The 20,507-nt window shown below is 39.6% G+C and overlaps 1 protein-coding gene across 1 annotated transcript in view; it reads left to right on the top strand.

Moving 5' to 3' along the window:
- The first annotated feature begins 46 nt into the window (after positions 1 to 46).
- SYNPR (synaptoporin) overlaps positions 47 to 20,507 on the top strand; it is a 289,796-nt gene continuing 269,335 nt past the window's right edge. The window contains exons 1-2 of the mRNA XM_072785546.1: positions 47 to 230; positions 372 to 437. Of these exons, the coding sequence (XP_072641647.1) occupies positions 213 to 230; positions 372 to 437 (84 nt within the window). The 5' untranslated portion in view covers positions 47 to 212. The remainder of the gene's footprint in view (positions 231 to 371; positions 438 to 20,507) is intronic.

The raw sequence follows: 20,507 nt of genomic DNA, 5'->3' as shown, positions 1-20,507 counted from the left end.
CGCCCCCCCGCCGCCTCCGCTCGCAGCCCGGGCGCGCAGGCTTCGCGGAGCGCACCGCCAGCCGAGCATCAGCCAGCCCGCGCGGGCCCCGAGCTGCCCGGGCCTCGCCCCCCGGGCGCTGCCCGCCGCCGAGCTTCTGGCCTCGAGGACGACTCGGCGGTGCCCCCCGAACTTCATCCGGAGGGGAGAAGCGGTCAGCGCGCGCGCGAGCGATGGACCCCGTGAGTCAGGTAGGGCGGACCTGGTCTGGACAGGGCGGCGGGGGCTGGGGGCCCTGCGGCCCCGGGAGGCGGGAAGGGCCGCGGCCCCCTCCTCACTCCTCTCCTCTCCTCTCCTCTCTCCCTCTCTCTCTCGCTCTCGTCCGTCCAAAGCTGGCCTCCGCGGGCACGTTCCGGGCGCTCAAGGAGCCCCTTGCCTTCCTGCGAGCCCTGGAACTGGTGAGTGCGCGCGGCGGGCGGGGCGCGGAGCCAGGTGCGGAGAGGTCGGGAGGGCGCGCGGCGCTCGCGCAGTCCGGTCCTGGGTACCCCCCCCCCCCCCCCGCGCTGGCGGGCACCGGCCGGGGACACCGCGCTCGGCGGCGGCCGTGCAGACGGGCTTTTGCAAGCGCTCCGAGGTGTCATCTCCCCTCCCGCGGGCGCCCTCGCCGGGGCTGCTGCCTGGAGCCTCCCCGGGAGATGGGGAGGTGGGGAGCGCAGCAGATGGAGGGGCCGCCGCTGCGCTCCCGGCCTCACCTGCGCTTCTGCGGGGGGTCGGAGGTGGAGGGGAGGGTGGCTAAGGGGCGTGGATTGAAGGGACTCTGTGAAGGCTGGGCCTTGCCTTGGCCAAGCTTGAAAGTTGCTCTTGGTGGGGACCGCTCCTTCGCCCGCCCGGCCCGGGACGCTGGAAGCGCTGCTGCGCTCAGTTGCCCTGCGGGAGCTCCGGCGAGGCGCCGCGAGGCTGTGAATGCGGTTGGTGGAGAGGGCAGGACGCCTTCCATCCCTGGTGTCATTCCTCTACCCCGGCCACTGCTCGAGGGCTCTCAGGATTTCCTCCAGAAGAGCCTCCCCCCAGCTCCCAGCCTTCTTTGCTTAGCTCTCTTCAGCCACTGGGCTCTCCGAAATTTTGTTACTCCTCTGTTTTGTCCCCGTTCAACAACAACAACAACAACAGCAAACCACTCTGACAGTCCTATGGCAACCTATTGATAAGGAGTGAGGCACAGTAGCAGTCGTTCATTGAGCAGTGCTAGTGCTGTTGGCTTAGATGATGGTTATTCAGAGTGAAATCTGCAGATCGCACATTCCTCTCTTGCTAGGAGCTTTGAGGAGCAGCCGGACCCATCTGCACAGGGAAGTTCAAAGCCCGTCATGTAGCATTAATCACAGGCCCTACCACTGACTAGCTGGGAAATTATATAAGAGCGTGCTCTGGCCTCCCAGATCTCAGCTCTAAAGGGCTAATGTCTGGCTTTGGCTACACGACTTGTGGTGCATGATGATCCACAGGGTAAGCACTTTTGCCTTGTTTGTGAGCCTGCGTAAAAATGCACGAATATATCAATTTGACACATGTCAAGACAACATTTGGAAGCCTTGCATCTTGTTCTGGGATGGTCATCCTAAAACAGGTTTCCTCACAGCCGGGTTAAACAAAGCAAGCAGTGCTCACAGTCCATGAAACTTCCGGTTGGCTTTCTCAGAATTCTGCCCACATTCATTCATTTAGCCATTCAGTAAACAATCCCTGTGGAAGAGCAGAGGTTTTTGATGAAAGTAATAGCTCCACTGCCAAACCATTGTCTCTCAAAACAAGATTCAAAGAGTTGACATCATTTTCTGATATCTTTTATTGTCTTAGGTTGTCACTTACCTGACACATTAATTTGTATTCTTTTCAGCCCTCTGACAACATCATGCCACTGCTCACCACACAGCCTCTACTGACATACTTCAAAGTAGTTAAGCCTGGACGAATTTGTTTAAAATGCAGACTTCTGGACATTAACTCAAAATATTGGGAAGGTGTATACCCAGGAATCTGCATTTTAAGCAAGCACCCTAGATAACCTATCCACTTTAAGATTGGACGACCACCACCATAAGCTATCCAGGTTCCCTCCAAAACTCAAGAGCCCTTTTAACCTTCACGCTCTTGCTATTTCTTTTCATACTCACGCCATAAGCCTAGAAAAAGTGTTTGTCTTTTAACTTCAGTTTAAATGTTACCTTCCTGAAGTTCTCTCTCACATTTGTTCCTTTCCCCTTTCTCTTCCCAAAATGGAATGATTCAGCCCATTCTTTGGGCTTCTATTACATTTTACTCATGAGAATTTATCACACTGCATTACAGTTGTTTTTTTCTTGATGTGTGTGTATGTGTGTGTGTGCGAGAGAGAACATTTATTACACCTAAAATATTTCTAGTCTTTTCCTTCTTCTAGGTCTCTGAGGTTCTAAGGTGGAAGAGCTTTTGCTTGCAAATCGGTGATTAGCTTCTCATTTATGGAAGAGAACCTGAATAAGGGATAAGGGACACACACACACACCCAAAAAACCAAACCCTTAAAAATTCATTTAAGTTAGTTGATCTACCTTTTAAAAGAGCTAAGGTAGAGAAATGAGAGAGGAGACAAGAAGGTTCATTACTGAGAATGTTTAATAAAGTGGAGAGAGAGAAGGAAAATGTGTTACGTGTATGCATTGGTGTGAGGAACCACTCTGAGGCATCTTTTCTGTAGAAAATGGTGACAATGAGAGAGTGATCTTTTAGATAGCAGGAAATTTGTTCTGTTTGTCTCTGTGTTCCCCACTAGTGCCTTCCATAGAGCTTGGTTAACAGTAAGTGATCAGGGATCCCTGGGTGGCGCAGCGGTTTGGCGCCTGCCTTTGGCCCAGGGCGCGATCCTGGAGACCCGGGATCGAATCCCACATCGGGCTCCCGGTGCATGGAGCCTGCTTCTCCCTCTGCCTGTGTGTGTCTCTGCCTCTCTCTCTCTCACTGTGTGCCTATCATAAATAAATTAAAAAAAATAAAAAAAAACAGTAAGTGATCAGCAAAAGTTGTAAATTGATCATGACATAACATGCACAACACCCCCCTTTCTCCTTTTCTAATGAGAGCAGCTTTAAATTGGTACTCTTTAAAGTCTTTGAACTATAATCCTTTTGTTTTTTTGTATTTATGCTGTAGAAATAAAAGTGTGTGTAAAGATATATGTTCAAGGATATTGACTGCAACATCATTTGTAGAGGAAAGAACTGGAAACAGTAAGTCCATTAATAGGAAAATGGTTACTGTATGGTTCATACATGTTGTGGAATATTATGCTGCCATTAAAAATAATGAGTTAAATTAATATGTATTGACCTAGAGGTCAGTATATGTAATTGTCTTTGATAAAACTGTCAAGTGCAAAAATATGGGTTTCATTCCTAATACTTGGTAAATTGTTAAATGGAAAAAGGTGGCTTTTATTCTTTTAATCAACAATTTACTCAATCACATTTCAAACTGACATGTAGATCGTAAAACCATGTTTGTAAAAATAGAAAAAGGGGTGCCTGGGTGGCTCAGCCAGCTAACCATATGACTCTTGATTTTGATTCAGGTCATGATCTCAGGGTTGTGAGATGGAGCCTCACTTAGGGCTCTGTGCTCAGCAGGGAGTCCGATTTTCCGTCTCTCTTCCTCTCCCTCTGCCCCTTCCCCTGCTCACATTTGCACATGTGTATATGCTCTCTCTCTCTCTCATCAATAATTTTTTAAAAATCTTTCAAGAAACAAAAAAAAGGGAAATATGGTTGTGTGTGTGTGTGTGTGTGTCAGAAAGAGAGAGAGATTTGTCTGCGCATAGAGAAAAACATAAATATATACTACTGAGCTGTTAAAATTGATTTTTTCCAAAAAGTGTAATTTGAGATGCAGTGAGGAGAGGAGAGGGTAAAAAAAAGCTATGGTATGCGGGAAGAATCATAGACATATCATTTGTCCACAGTTGGACACATGAGTAATTTTAAAAAATAACTCATATTTTGAGTGATTTCCTATGGATTGACCATATGAAGTGGTATTACTTCTAAAGACATCCTCTGCTTTTGGATTTATATAACCTTAGAGAGGAAATGCATTGTATTTATGTGCACTTTGCTTAGGAAAGGCTCATGGATATAGTAGATTGGAAGTTTAACGTATAAAAGTCAAGCCTTCAGTGAAAAGTTGTAGCCAACTTAAAGACTTTGAGGCAAAACTCCCAGTTCTTAGCCTCTACTTAAATGAGGTCAGGGAATTCTCACTATCTGTTGAGTCAAACCCCAAATTTAGGACATAGCACCGATTTCAATGGTTTGTTTCATTTATTCCCTGCTGATAGTATTCTATCCAGCAAATCTCTTAAAACATTATTTGGAAATGGTAAAAAAAAAAATTAAATTTACCCTATTTCTTCAACTTACTCTGAAACACTAAGTTGGTAGAGTCCTACCTTCCACCAATCACTAATTTTGCTATTTCAATTCTTTGCCAGTAGGAGGACTTCAGTCTTCCTCTTCTTCTTTTTTTCCTTTTAAAAAATACTGTCAGCACATTTTTTCTTCTACCATTTACAAGACTGAATATACACTTTGGATTTATGTGTAATGGAATGTGGGAATGGCAACACATTTATATCATCCAGGACTAGAATTGGTGCAGATGTAAGATCATCAAAAGGACTTCAACTCAGTAAATGATATTTGGCATTGTCCTCTAATAACATGATGCTGCAGGTCCAGATTCTGTCCCTCTGGAAATAACTGCTAAGTCAAATTGCCTGATTCTTCTAATTCCTATTCTTTGACATCCATCTCAAATTTTACCATACCATTTCTGCAGCAACCTAAACCTTGCATTTCCATTCTGTTTTTCCTTTCTGCCTTCCCAAAGGAGATCAGCTAACCCAAAGATGCAGTGTGTCTGACACATGAGTTGTAGGGCTACTACTTTATTTAAATGAAGGTACCTGCTTTGTATATTCTTCATCCTTGAATCTAAGTTCTAAACTAAGTTTTCCAAACAAACATCATTCTGCTTACTTGATATTAATAACATTTATAATGTTATTGATAATAACAAAATAAAGCAATAACATAATTCATATAATATAATATATCACCATTTTAAATCCTTAATGAGAAAAGTAAGAAGAACTATCTTTCTCATGCAAGTTTCATATGAGGGACTATATTTCAGTGCTTTCAATACATCATCATGTCAAATCTATATGAGTAACATTTCCATTTCACTGTGAAGCTCAGAGATGTTAACTAACTCATCAAGAACAAAATTGTAGGAAATGGCAAAGCCAAGATTTGAGCACTCTCACTCCAAACTGTCTTCTCTTAAATGATACACATTTTTGCTTCCTTCAGTGTGGCAGGCACCTGCTATACCTTATCCTTAAGCCTCAAAGAAACGTTAAAAGGCAGATACTATCCTATTTTGCAGTATTTATCTCACCCACTAAGATATATTTTTGAAGCCTTTTCTGAAAATGCCAAGGAATATTTATTTGCCTTTAGAGATGAACACAACACATATCAGTTATCTTTTATATTGTTTTATTTTCTATTACTTATTAATTAACCAAGTAGAGTAGGTTCTAATTAAAAATTAGTATTTGTTCATTTAAAATATGTAAAAAAGACTATGATTATAAAGCCAATAATTTAATCTCATTTTATGCTCTTTTTTTTCTATTTTCTTTAAAAAATCTGTTTGCATGAGTCAGACAACTCTTTTTTTTTCTAAGTATAAACAAGACAGAGAATTCTAACATACAAGTTATTTAAATTATGAACAGCAATCTGTCATTGGGGTCTGATGTAATTTCTTTTTTTTTTTGTAATTTCAAAAGCTACGTTAATGTGGATTTAATTATAACTTTCTAGCCTCTCAATTAGTGACAAAATCATATGCAATTGGAATATGAATCAATAAATACATTTTTCATAAAAGAGCAGCTAACTCCCCAGTATGCTAATGGATTCATCACTTAATGCATTTCCAAGTTTATTAAGACAGTTGGTGTTTGGCCCCACAAATACAGAAACAAAGTGAAACATATACTTATGGTTTTTGAATCCTGATTTTAGTCTTCACTAGCATGGTAATCCTGGACAAGTTATTTAACTTCACGAGGCTTCATTTTTCGCATCTATAGATTGAATTGATAATGGCTTCTCTTTCAGAGGATTACCATAATGATTAAGTAACTTAATGAAAGTAAACCTCTTTACATAGTGCCTGGGCTATAAAAAGTGCTCAACAAATTATGAAGGTACTGGTGATGATGATGATGATGATGATGATGATAATTATTTGGGTGATTCTGGGAATGATGAAGAAGAAGAAAGTAAAAGTCCATCAGAAGGTAATTTAGAACATTTTGGCAATCTCTTCGAAGTTAGGGTTTTGGCAAAATTCTGAAGTAGAAAATCTATATTCACCTTGCATGTATTTCTTGGAGCCCCTTTATCTATATACCATCCACGGTTGTTTTGTTTTGTTTTGTTTTGTTTTGTTTTGCTAGTTTCTTCCATAGCATAAATGACTCTGGGGACTTGCCCTTGGAGTATCTGCATTTCAAAGAACATTGCAGAGAGGCCACTGTTGAACCTAAAGGTAGAGGTCTCATGAAAGAATTGCAGGCACTTGGTTCTCAGGAGTTTTTTTGTTGTGGTGCAGGGAGAGACTTTTCCTAATTTTTCTCAAATCATAATCTATAGAAATTGCTTATTTTGGAATAGCTGCATGTATCCAACTGAATTATCCAGGTTGTAGATGAAAGTCCTTACAGGATCAACCTCAGGAACTTACTTACCACACCCTAATACTCAGCTACACCTGGCACTTGGGGGTCTCCCAGATAGGAACAGGGTAGCAATCCAGCCCTCATGTTCAAGTAGAGGCATTATTCTTAGTTCTGTCCAGACACACAGAACTGTACCTCTTCATGATACACACAAGAAAAAAAGGGTCATGTGTTAATAGAAAGAAAAATCTCTAAAAAGTGTGTAGAGAACCATGACTTTCCTTTGAGTCTTCAACTTCTACAGGCATATATTTGACTTAATATATAGCCATATTTGTAATTATTTGTAATTATTCTTATTCATTCAGTTAGCTTAACCTTTCTTTGAAAACCTCAGTTTTCTCACCTAAATATTGGGGACAGTGTCCCTTGCAGTATTGTAAACTTTAAGTGAGATCAAGCTTGTAAAACACTTTGTAAACTTAAATGTCTTCCAAAAGTAAAGATAATTGTGATCATGATGAAGTCATGATAAAGAAATGTTTTTTTCTAATCTAAGTGACTCTGGACACCTTATGATAATTGCCCTCATGTGAAGCTTGAGACATGAAGTGGGAGTGCCTTATCTTTGCTTCCAGAGTGGCTGAGTCCTTCCCAGCCACCAGCTACCCTCTAAGCCTCTGCCTCAGTCTCTCTGATCTTTTTGGAACTCATAAGAAGAAAATGGTGCTGCCAGTTGAAGCTGATGCCTCATCAAATATGGGGAAGGTCCGTCCTCACCCTTTTTAGCTCTCATGCTGAAATCCAGTTTCTTGCTCTGTACACATTTCACATTTCTTAGATGTTTTGGAGGACTGGTGATGGTTTCTTGCTGATTTGATGGACTTTTGCACATGCTTCTTCCTCTGGATATAATACTGCCTTTCACTTCTCACCCAGCCCCAGTTAGCTGGCATATTCCTCTTGTCCCTTCAGGTGTCATCTTAGATGTCACTTATTTTGGAAGGACACCTCTGAGTAGGCAGGTGTTGCCAGAAGTCAGCTTCCTAATGGCTCCCTGAGCACATTCTTTAATGACTTGTTTGCATTTTAGTTTTACAGCCATACTAAATGCTCCATGAAGACAAAAATATCATTTGTCTTATTCATCAGTACATTCTAAGTATCTAACACAGTGCTCGACACATAGTAAGAACAACTCCAGGGACACTTACAAATCCCATCAAAACATCAGGTAATAGGTCCTCAGTGAGTAATAGTTGAAGGAAGAAGGAGGAAGAAGAGAAGGAGGGGAGAGAATAAAGACTGAATACACGAATGTTTGAGAACACATTGGACGTAGTGTAATTTCCCCTTCATGATCTTCATTGTGAAGACAAATCGTGAGAACTATAGAAATAATTGTTTCGCTATTACTCTTCGTTGTGGAGGAGAGTGACTCACATAAGTTGACCCAACTATAAAAGGAAAGAGGGCAGTTGTAGGCGTACTCACTGTACAATAAAGGAGGTGAGTTCTTACAGCAATTAAAGTGTGAGAACTGAAAAATGCACAGGTCTCATGTCTTGGGTTCAAAGCAGTGAGCAGTGAGTCCCATTATTGTGTTCTGACCACTGTCCTGTTCGCTCCCCTTGTGTGTTCCCTTTCTCTTCTTTTCCTGATTCTAATCTTTTCATGATTCTAATCTAATATCCTAAGAGAAAGAATGTGACTGGCTCAGCTAATAATTTTTTCAATGTGGACACAACTATCAGCCCCAGGCCACATCAGGTTATGCATTGGCTGCCCATGGATCAAATGCCCACCACTAGCTCTGTCGTATCCTGAATAAAAGGATCAGGAGCTTCAAAACATGTCTTCTGAGATTGTTCTTTCAGGGGAGGAGTGGGAGGGCTATTTCTTGCAATCATGAGCACATTAGGCACAGCGAGAGGTTTACATGTCTGGTGGAAGAATAAATGATTTTTTTTCATAAGTACATCTTTGATTAAAGTAGCACTAGCAGTTTTCTCAAGGAGAAGGTATTGCATCTTTGAGATCTAGGACCAACCTCCCTGGAATTCTCTGTGATGAGATCATTTGGTGGATTCACATTGATGATGTTATTTTAGGGGTGTACCTTTGGCCCTTCAACACACAGGGCCCATGAGCTTGTGCCATCTAGTTCATCACCTCTTCCTGAAAGGAATGATGAGGTTTTGCCTGTGATTAAATAATCCATTTTCAAAGGAAAATGTATTCCTTCAAACCACATGCCCTTCATCTGTATTCATATATTGGTAGGTTAATTGAGCTCTGGCCCTTCATGTTAGAAGACTAATTACTACAATAATTATTTCCTGTGTTTATTCATGTCATAGAAAACAGGAACACACTAATGTGTATTTCTTTTTAGTTTAACATTCTTACCCCAATTAAACTTTTTGTCCTGAATATATACTAATGAAAGAGTCATTGGTTTGCCTGGTGTGATAGGTGCTGTTTGAGGGAGGAGAGGAGAGGAGTTGGTTTGACAAGCAGAATCACCATGAAGAAAGGCAGCATGGGGCTTTAGGGAGCATGGGCTTTGGAATGAGCCTTATTCAAGAAAACTGCTCTTCTTTCCAGCCATTGAAGTGGAGCTGACTACACAATCATACTGCTCCTTGCGGTCCTCAGACATCAAAGAAAGGACACAAGAGTCATGTCTTTTGGTTGCCAGTAAGGTTAAGTAAGATAATGTTTGCAAAACTCCCAGCAGAATGTCTGGTCCATACTCAGGCTCCCTGCTTGTATCTAAGGAAGAGATTGTTAAACATGATGATATGTTATCGACAAATGTATTTAACAGTTCTAGCACAGTATAAAGTTTGCTCAATTTATTATTGCGTATCATTTTTCATTCTGTTATTATCTCTCCATTGGGAGAACATTGTGAGATGATCATAAAACATATACGAGTAATATGAATACTAATACATAGAGACAAGCACTTTACTAAGTGCTGTACATGGATTATTTCATTTAATCTCATCATCACCTTTGAAGGACCAAGCAATAACTCCTTTTGACAGATGAAGAAACTGAGGACTCAAGAGATCAAGCGACTTGCCTGAAGTTATTCCGCTAGTAAGTGATAGAGCTAGGATTTGAACCCAGCCAATTGGATGCCAGACTCTTCCATCTTAATCATTTATCCATGTTACCTTGCGTTAATGGTGACAACTCATTTCTCCCAGCTCTTGAAATTAAATGATTTCTCCAGTGAATATGGTAGGAACAATATATATCACTCCTTTTAAAGTCATGTCTTCTCAATCCCAATTCTGTTCCCTTTTCACTCTCATGCTGCCAGAACGCAAACAAAATTTCAATGCCCCCATAATGACTAGGAATATCCAAATTCATTCAGGAACTCTTTGACTCCTCAAAAATACTCCTATTCCCTGATAAATTATGTTGATCTTGTGTATCTTTTCTAACAAAATCTATATTCACTGATCTATTGTATAAAGAAATTCAAGGTCAGGAATGTGTTGTGAAAACATGCTTGTGAAGGTTCTGTAGAATTGAGAATGGATCTGGATATTTAGCAAGATGCAAACACCTAAATTATTTTTTAGATGCCTGATAAATTCCTCAAGTCAAACAAATTCCATCATGAATACAGAAGGAACAAATGAATTTTGTCTGCCCTTTGTGTGTCTCTGTGTATGTGAGCTGCCATTCTTTGGATTTGTTGTTTTGAAAGATTTATGTGCCAAACAAAAAGACATACCCCCTATGGCTTTAACAAGAAGTGCTCACATTTCCATCTGGTCTACCATGAGACTGCCTGGCTGTGCTCTCATGCCCTTAATTCACCTGATGGTTTTGCCTACACCTGATAGACAGTTGGCATTCCCCCTGGGCTCCTTCCTGAAGCTGGGATCCAGAAGAATTGAGAAAGCAGAAAGGTTAGATTGGAAGAAAGAGTGATACCAGGAAATTACTAGGCACAAACCCATGATCTGAGTGAAGAATGAAGTTCCCAGGAGATATTTAAACTGGAAAATGGGATAGGTGAATGAGGAGGGATTATGATGATGATACAGAGTGTGTTGGCTTTAGAGCCACAAGCTTGGGTTCAATAACAGAATTTGGGTATGTTCACGGGCAAATCAATTTTACTGAACTTCTAATTTCTAGGGATTTTACCTACATCAAAAATATGTTTACATGATAAAAATGAATTAATACCTGAAAAGCTTTGGATGAATCCCTTCATCTCCTTGAGCTATAGAATAGCGATAATATCCATAACACAATACTTTGGAATAAAATGAGCCAATATGCATGAAAGTTCCTATCAGAAGACTCAATAAATGTTGACCATTGCTGACTCCAGAAAACAAAAGCTCAGGTAGCCGAGGCATCTTTCCTGTAAGGGCCATGTCTGATGTGTTACCTTTAATGTTCATCTCTAGCTGCAGCTGTTTGAGGAAAGGGGGGAAGGCTTATTTGCATGTTTCATAATTCTCTACTAGAATTTATATAAGAACTTTTGTTGCCAGAACCACCTTGCAAATTCTATTTAAGAAACAGTTGAAAGCAAAAGCACAATTATTATATATGAATTTGAAATTTATCTTAAAAGACATGTACTTCATTGGTTAAAAAAAGAGTATATGTAAAATTGTTAGTGGTATTTAACTATTCTAGGGGAAACCACTAAGTTTTCCAGCCACAGCAGGTGAATTTGAAGTGTAAATATTATACTTTCTCTCCTTTTAAAATTATTTTAAATTGTTGGCTGGTATGTGTGTGTCTTTTAATGTCTGGCTTTATTTGCTACATTTCCCTCATTTGGTAACGGAAAGAATACTTGGATTTGACTGTCCGTTCATGACTGACAAGCTATGTGACCTTGGACATGTTACTTATCCTCTCTGGTCCTTTCATATTTATATCAGTGAAAATCATAACTAGCAGGCAGAACTACTGTGTTCATTAAATGAGATAACATTTGTAAAGAGTGATGACACATAGCAAACATTCAATGCATTCTTATTTTCTTTCCTTCTTTCCCCCAGAATATGTTTTATTGCTGATGTATAGAAATAATAAATTGGAAAATTCGCAAGGGTGAATTTTTTTCTAGACTTTCCTAGATATTTTGCCTCTCTCCCTCCTTCTCTTTCACATCTCTCTCTCTCTCTCATACATGGATGCATGCATTCTTTATACTAAAGGCCGTAAAGATTAGGTCCACATAACCCAAATGAGTTTGAGTGGGATAGTAAAATTTGGCAGGTGTGGTTGGCAGGGAAAGAATGATTAGACTGGACTGTCAAGTCCTAGATCAGTGTTCAGATACATTGGAAACCCAGGCTACCAGCAGGCTTTGGCAAGGTGACCATGAATTTGTGAAGCTGTTTTCCAAAAGGAATATCATACTTCTTTGTTTTAAAAAAGGACAAAGCTCCCATAAATAGTGGGAGTTCACTGTAATGGCTGTAAAGAAATGATCCCTTCGTATGTGTCAAGCTGTATATGTCAGTGCTACTATCTTATATACATAATTTCATTAATACTTTATAGTGACCTTATAAGGGTCACTTGCCCAACATTACAAAAATGATAAGTAAGTGACAAGCTAACATATCATTTTCGCAGGAAAAAAGTTACATGAACATAAAAAATTTTCAAAATATCAAAGTTAGTTATCTCTCAGTAGAAGAACATTGGGTAATTTTTATTAATTTTTGTGATTTAAAATTAATAAATATATTGCTTGTGAATGAAATGGCTCCAAATAACATGTCAAAGAAATCCGCCCCATGATACACATACCCAGTATATTTGATCGTGGCAGGCACAGAAGAGACAAGGATCAGATAGACATGGCTTGAAATCCTCCTTTGGTCATTTACTTAACAACCACACCTGCCAAATTTATTATCTTATATTTCCAGAGGCTAGAGGTCCAAGACAAAGGTGTGGATAGAGTAGGTCTTTCTGAGAGCCTTAAATGGCAATCTGTTCCATACCTCTCACCTAGTTTCTGGTGGTTTGCTAACAGTCTTTGATGTTTCATAGCTTGTAGATGATACATTGCCTCAATTTCAGCCTTTGTCTTCACATAGAATTCTCCTATTGTCTGTGTCCAAATTTCTTCCTTTTTATATGATACCAGTCAAATGTCATTACAGCCCATCCAACTGCAGTATAACTTTATCTTAACTAATGACATCTGCAATCACCCTATTCCCAAATAAGGTCATATTCTGAGGTGCTAGGAGACAGGACTTCAGACTTCCAACATATGAATCTTGGGTTAGGGATGTGGGGAATGGACACAATTCAACCCATAACAAATGGGTTCTTAGAATAGGCACTGTTTTGTCACCTGTTTTGTTCTCCTTAATATATCATGAATGTATTTCCATGCCACTAGATAGAATGTCTTTCCCCATAATTTTTATAGCTATATATTATATACTGTATGCCTGTCCTAGAAGTTATTTACTGATTTCTAATTTATGTACTTTTCCAATGTGTATTTATAATACGTTTCACCTCCAAAAACTAACCTCTGCTTCAAGATAACTGGTTAGTATACTTCTTTTATTACTTACTTAATTTCTAGATGTAGAATTTCTGGTTCAAAAGGTTATATGTTTTTAAGGTATTTGAAACAATTGTCCTCCGATGAGGTGGCACCAATGTGGGCATTATCATTTAAATTTTTTCCAGTTTTATAGATGAAAGTGAAATCTTGATTATGTACTTTATGCATTGAAATTGCACATTTTTAATAAGGTTGTTTATATTCTTACTTTCTTTTGGGAATATTTTAATGAACAGAATGGATTTGTAAAGTGATAACTGAGGGTGCCAAACCCATGGTGCTTTTCACATGGATCTTTATATAAGCTGTTGCCTTAAACTTTCTGGGTCATTGTACTACTCCACCATTTGGAAATTATTTAGATTGCTATACTCTGACTTGGGTAGAGAGGCAAATAATAAGCCATCCTTTCTCCAAATCATTATATAAGAATAGATTTATATAATTTTTAGAATGATTGCCAAAGATAATTACTATTATTATAAATCCTTTATAACTTAGTTTTATAATACAAATTTACTATCCCATTTGTATTTTATTTATCCTATTAATATTAAATTTATTTATTATAAGTAACATTATTATTTTCTTTAAATTATACTCATAAGTGTTGGCCCATATTCAGTACCTTTCTGAAATGTGAAGCTCATGTATATGTATGTAGTGACTCATGTATATTAATATATGCCATACCTTCTTCAGGTTTGAGACACTTAGAATGTTAATAATTCTTTTGAGGGAATGGCAGAGTGAATAGAGTGTTACTGCTCCATCTGAGGAATCCTGGGACATATCTGGCTCTTGTTTGTAGAGTGCCATATCAATAAAGTAAAATAAATTCAGCAGCTGCCTGATGCCAAGGACATTTATTTCCTCTTTCTTGGATCACATTCCTGACCACACTTGCTATCAACAGCATTATCCACATTATGGATGCACTCTGCCTGTGACTTACATATGGCTATTTTGGGCTACCTTGGCCTCCCTGTGAATTAAAATAACAGCTGTTAGCATTCATTGTATACTTACTGAGCTCTAGGCACTGCACTAAGTGCTTTCTACATGTTATGCCATTTAATTCTAACAGTCCGTTAGAATGTATACATCACTATTTTCCCATGTTTAAGCAAAGATTTTGAGTCTTAGAAAAACAGATAATGTTTAAGTGTGTACAGTCAATAATAATAGAGCTAGATTTGAACCCAGGTCTTCTGTGCTTAAGAAGACCCTGTGTGCTTAACCTAGCAATAAAAAAGGAGGAAAAGTTCTGATTCTCTCCCAGGGACCCGATCCCTATGGGAAGAACCATCCTAGTCTGTAGGTCTGCCCTCCATAGCTATAAGTGAACCAAGATTGCACCTGAAGGCCCAGCCCCATCACTTAACCAGACAACTTCTATCCGTCAGGAAAAAAAAATCCACCAATGTAGTTTGACCAAACCAACTTATTAGCCTCTATTAGGTGGTAAATTCTGTGATGGGCATGCAGAGCAAAATTCTAAGTTCTCTTTGCAGTTCAAAGCCAAGAACTTTTGTTAAGTGTTTTTTTTTTTTTTTTTTTGTAGTCTACCTAATAAAACAATAAATTGAAGGATGGTTTTTGATTTGCTTTGAATTGCTCTTATTTTGTTTGATCTTGTCTTTATTTTATTCGTATAAATTAGAACCACAGTTGCCTAGGCAATTGATGGAAATAGACTTAGAAAGAGCTGTAGGACTGGATACTTCCTGCCTTTTCAGTTTGTCAATAATTTCTCTGCCAACCTTTGAAGGATCCCCATCTGCTTTTAAGACTGCAAAGATCCTTGAGATTGTCTATCTTTTGTTTTATTGATTTGTTTTGGGAGACACTCAGTTTCTTCCCCCATATTGATTTGTCTGTCCTTGAAAAACAGAGGAAATGCCCATGGCTATTTGACTGGTAAATATTGGGGCCAGAATGCAAACCAGGTCTCCTGGGGACCAGGCAGGTAATGTGTGAGGAAGCAGGAAGCAGGCAGCCATAGAGGCAACACCAGTGATAGGAAGAGCTGCCTCTTCACCAGCCAATTCTTGCTGAGTAGGACCACAGACCTAATGTGTCTAGATATTTCCACTTTTCTTGAGAAAACAGAAAAAGGATTTTGGTGCTAATTTGGGGAAATTGTAATGGAGGAAGTGTCTTCCATTTTTTAAACATTATAAGAGCCATATTTTGCAAAATACACAAAGCATGGCTGAATTCTGATATGACCCATAGTCTACAGCTTGTTTCCAGTGCACCACCATGTCCTCACACTTTGGAGGCTTTGTCTTTGCACCTCCAAGAACCTGGCCTTGTTCTTTTCTTGCACAGGAGGTTTTCGAGAGCTATTTTTCTGATGGATAAATGAGAACTTGGTGTTCAGAAATTAACCCTAACTTGGTTTTGGAAATGATGGAATTTAGTGAGTCCATATGTCCCTTTTGCCTTTCCTCAGATAAGATTTTAAAAAAAAATTACTAGGTATAAAAAGCATGAAAATATAGGGATTATTCTTCAGCCAAAATCTAATGGAATGGAGGCAGTGGCTCATATTGTTAGAGCAGGCAGCAAGTTATGATCTAACATAATCCTACTTAGGATATCAGGAGGGCAGCAACAAGGAAGTCATGGCCATCTATTGGGAAAGACAGAGGCCTGTCTTGGCAGCACTCTACAACAAGCCAGATCAAACCAGTCAGGCTCAAGTTGGCAGATGCCATGACAGGAAACCCCTGACAAATTAGGAGGAAAAGGCTGGAAACCTTGTATTCCCACCCCAAGTAATGAATATTCCACCCTCTAGTGAACAACTGTCAGTAAAAGCTAGAAATCCAACCCTCAGTGTCTTCGCTCACTCTCTCCTCCTCTCTTTCTCCCTCTCTCTCTTTCTCTTTCTCTCACTCTCATATCTCTAGACTACACTCTTGCTTTAATAAACTTTCTTGCTTGTGTTGCTCATCCACTGTGTTGCGTCTCTGACCTTGAATTCTTTCTTATGAAAAGAGGGATCCTTGGGTGGCGCAGCGGTTTGGCGCCTGCCTTTGGCCCAGGGCGCGATCCTGGAGACCCGGGATCAAATCCTACGTCGGGCTCTCGGTGCATGGAGCCTGCTTCTCCCTCTGCCTATGTCTCTGCCTCTCTCTCTCTCTGTGACTATCATAAATAAATAAAAATGTTAAAAAAAAAAAAGATTTAAAAAAAAAAAAAGGAAAAGACCAAGAACCTGGGATGCCTGGGTGGCTCAGTGGTCAAGCGTCAGCCTTCAGCTTGGGTCATGATCCCGGGGTCCTGGGATAGAGTCCCTCATCAGGCTCCCTGTGGGGAGTCTGCTTCTCCCCCCTGCCTGTTTCTCTACCTGTCTCCGTGTGTGTCTCTCATGAATAAATAAATAAAGTCTTAAAAAAAAAAAAGGCCAAGAACCTTTGGCAACACCTATGGGATGGGCTGGGTCAAGGCACCAGAAGGGCCTTGCAACAACATTGGCAATTAGGGTAAGTTAGATAAGATATTGAGAAGAACTGAATTTCTCAGTCAACCAGTATAATCTCAAATAATTCTATTCATAAAAAGAATGGTTTAATTATTTGTAGTTTAAAGAATCAATGAATAAATGAGCCCTAATGGGAGGAGATTCTGGATATTTATATAGGATAAGACTGTCCAAAAGTACATCCTGCAACAATGGAAAGGTTTTTATCTCCACTGTCCTATGCAGTAATCACTAGCTACATGTGACTACTGAGTACTTGAAACTAAAGAACTGTGTTTTTAATTTTATTTTTATTTAGTTAATTTAAATTTAAATAGTAGTGGGGTACTTGGTTGGCTCAGTTGATTAAACGTCTGACTCTTGGTTTTCGCTCAGGTCATGAACTCATGGGTTGTGGGATTGAGCCCTGTGTGGGGAGTCTACTTGAGATCCTCTCTTTCTGCCTTTCCCTCCACTAGCTTTCTCTCTCTCTCTCATAAATAAGTAAATAAATCTGAAAAGATAAATTTAAATAGATAGTACTTAACATAAGTAGCTGGTAGCTAGTGGTTACCACATTGTTAAGCAAAATGGGGAGATTTAGCCCATCTTTCTGGTTTACAAGGAGAGTGTGCTGAACTTCAATACATAACTTAGATAGGGACTGACTATTATGTAGCAGAATATAGTCATTGTGAAGTGGCTCTGTTCTTTAGACTTTCATTTTTACATTTATTGTTCAGTACACATCATACAGTGTTGGTAGCAAGGAGTTTTTCAAACCAACTTACAGAAATTTGTTAGACTCTGGGTTTTTCAAATTTTTCCAGTTCTTTAGGTTATACTTTTTATGCATTTATATATTTTCATATGTTTATGAATTTTATGCATTTACTTGTCCATTTTATACATTGAAATAAAAAGATTAGACAAACTATTTTTTTTCTATTTGCCCCTGAGATGAAGCAAAAGGACAGTTGTCAAAGTTTGCACCAGTTTGTTAGCACAAGACTATTTCATAATAATAGGAACTTTTTAAGATTGATTGATTGGTTTAAGAGAAAGAAAGAATATGAGCAGGAGGAGGAGAGGGAGAGAGAATCCCAAGCAGACTCCATGCTGAGTGTGGAGCCTGACACAGGGCTTGATCTCATGACTTTGAGATCATTACTTAAGCCAAAACCAAGTCAGATGCTTAAGTGATTATGAGACCCAGGTATCCCAATAGTTGGATTTTTTAATGAGGATACATGGCTACAAAGATTGCTTAGTATTATGTGATGCAGAGAAATTAAACAGTTTCTTCAGAGTTTAGTTAGCAAGAAATCATGCTGAGATATTTATTTATTCTATGATTAGCAAGGTAGTCTGGCAATTTTTTGACAGTGGCTATCGGAACAGTACCACTGATATTCAGGTGCACATGTAAGAGTAATAAGAGAATGGTAATCAGATCAAAGAGAGCAACAATTGTATAGCTGTATCGTGGTTGTGATGTCAACCATAAGAACAGGAAGTGGGAATATGCAATGCCATGTGGATCACCCCATCCCGTTTAGTCACCCATTGAAAGGATGGAATTTTAGAGACAGCCCCAGTATCCTAGTTATGCAGAATCCTCATTTGATTCCAAGAGTAAGACCTAAGTCAAAGGTGGCATCTCTGTTGTGTATTAGGAAGTGATACCAGGGAGCAGCCATGAGAGATGAGGGATGTAAAATGGAGGCAGAGGGAAAACAATAAAAGGGGACATTACAGAGTTGATCCTCCTTCTGAGAGGTCTTTGCATAAATGGATGGGGCTTCCTGAACAGCCTTTATGAAATGCATCTCAGACCTATCCACTCAGGGGACAAAAGGATGAAACAGGAACCAGTTGGCATTTGGCTTCCATCCCTCATTAGTCAAGAGTGGCCTCATGAAAGTTAACACCTATCTAATATGGGTTCCCCAAAAGCAGACTCTGAGATTCGGATTCCTATAGTTAATTTGGGAGGTAATCCCAGGAAACACTGGTAAGGAAGTGGAGAAGTAAAACTAAATGAAAAGTAAGGCAAGAGAGAGTACATTATTTAAAACTTTACCACTATTGGCAACTGCGGGTTAATCCTTCTGGAAGATTCTAAGGAGGAGTGTAGAACACCCATTGGCTATAATTCTATCACTTGGCTACCTTTGTATGCAAAAGAAGCTGGGAAATGTGGTTTTTCGCTGGGCATGTTGACACATCCAGCAAAACTGTTACTAAGAAAGAGAGAGAGAGAGAGAGAGTGGATCTTGGGGAGAGAGTTGCCAGTCTCCGACAAGATACACAACAGACTTTCTTCAAATAGTTGCTGCATTCACCCCTTTGCTTTGGCTGAGCTAATAATAATAATAATAAATAATAATAATAATAATAATAATAATAAAATTCCATTCTGATTCTTCAGTGTATCAGAGATCATTAAACAGAAATCGTTTGGTTGTAAGGAACAACAACCCATTCAAACTGGCTTAGAAAGAAAAAGTAGGAGACACCTGGCTGACTCGGTTGAGCATCAGATTCTTGGTTTCAGCTCAGGTCATGATCTCAGAGTCCTGGTATCAAGTCCTGTGTTGGGCTCCACACTCAGCCTGGAGTCTGCTTAGAATTCTCTCTTCCTCTTCTTCCCTCTCTCCCTCTGCCCCACCTCTGCCTCTGCTCACATGCATGCACTTTCTCTCTCTCTCAAGTAAATAAATCTAAAAAAAAGAAAGAAAGAAAAAAAAAGAAAGAAAAGAAAGAAAGAAGGAAGGAAAGAAGAAAGAACAAGAAAAAGAAAGAAAGAAAGAAAGAAAGAAAGAAAGAAAGAAAGAAAGAAAGAAAAAGAAAGAAAGGAGGGAAAAAAAGAAAAAAAGAAGGAAGGAAGGAAGAAGATTTATCAAAAGACAAGAAGTTAAGTCAGACTTCATGAGGGAGAGGGAGAGGGAAATCTGATCTCGAAGCTGGAAAATCATCTGGAAGAGTTTTCCGAACATCCTGCTGGGCCCTTGTTGTATCTATTCCTTGATTCTCTTATGTCTTGGCTCTACTTCTCTGATTTTTACTGTAAATAAACATCTTGCTTTGCTTTTTTTGTGTGTTGAAAGTAGCAATATCGGCCTCAAGCCTAATTCTAACCTCACAATTCAAGAGTGCAATGCTGTTGCTCTTGGCACAGATTCTCCAGAGAGGGAAAATGACTGACTGAGCCTTACCTATGACATGGTTCACCCTGGGGTCCTATTGCTAGATTTGGGGTGAGGAACAGGACTGTGTAGTATATAAGGCTCTCTCATTTTGTGGGGAAGGAGATTCTTCAAGAAGGAGCAATGGGTGGGGAGAAAATTGTTGCTATTTCTACTTAACTGATGATACTAACTTTTTTTAAGTATGATTAAAGAGGCAAAGTTTATAAGAAAGCAGAGTCCCGGGAATTTGGTAATCAAAGCTAAATCACAAACTCCCAGGAGACTGATGGTAGTAGTTTCACAGTAATTGAGAAACTAGCACAAATAAGGTATCTCTGTGGGTGGTGACAGTCATTTAGATGTTGGGGATACTAATCTTCAGACTTATCTCCTGTGCAGCAGGATGAGGTACTTCCATGTTTTGTATGTAGCATCATTGAATTCATTAATCATTAGAGGTGCTTGGTATTAAAATTAGCAGCAAATGAT

The sequence above is a fragment of the Canis lupus genome, chromosome 19 (assembly GCF_048164855.1).
Source record: "Canis lupus baileyi chromosome 19, mCanLup2.hap1, whole genome shotgun sequence".
Taxonomy (NCBI): domain Eukaryota; kingdom Metazoa; phylum Chordata; class Mammalia; order Carnivora; family Canidae; genus Canis; species Canis lupus.
The sequence above is the reverse complement of the archived record's forward strand: the minus strand, read 5'-3'. Positions and strand labels throughout refer to the sequence as shown.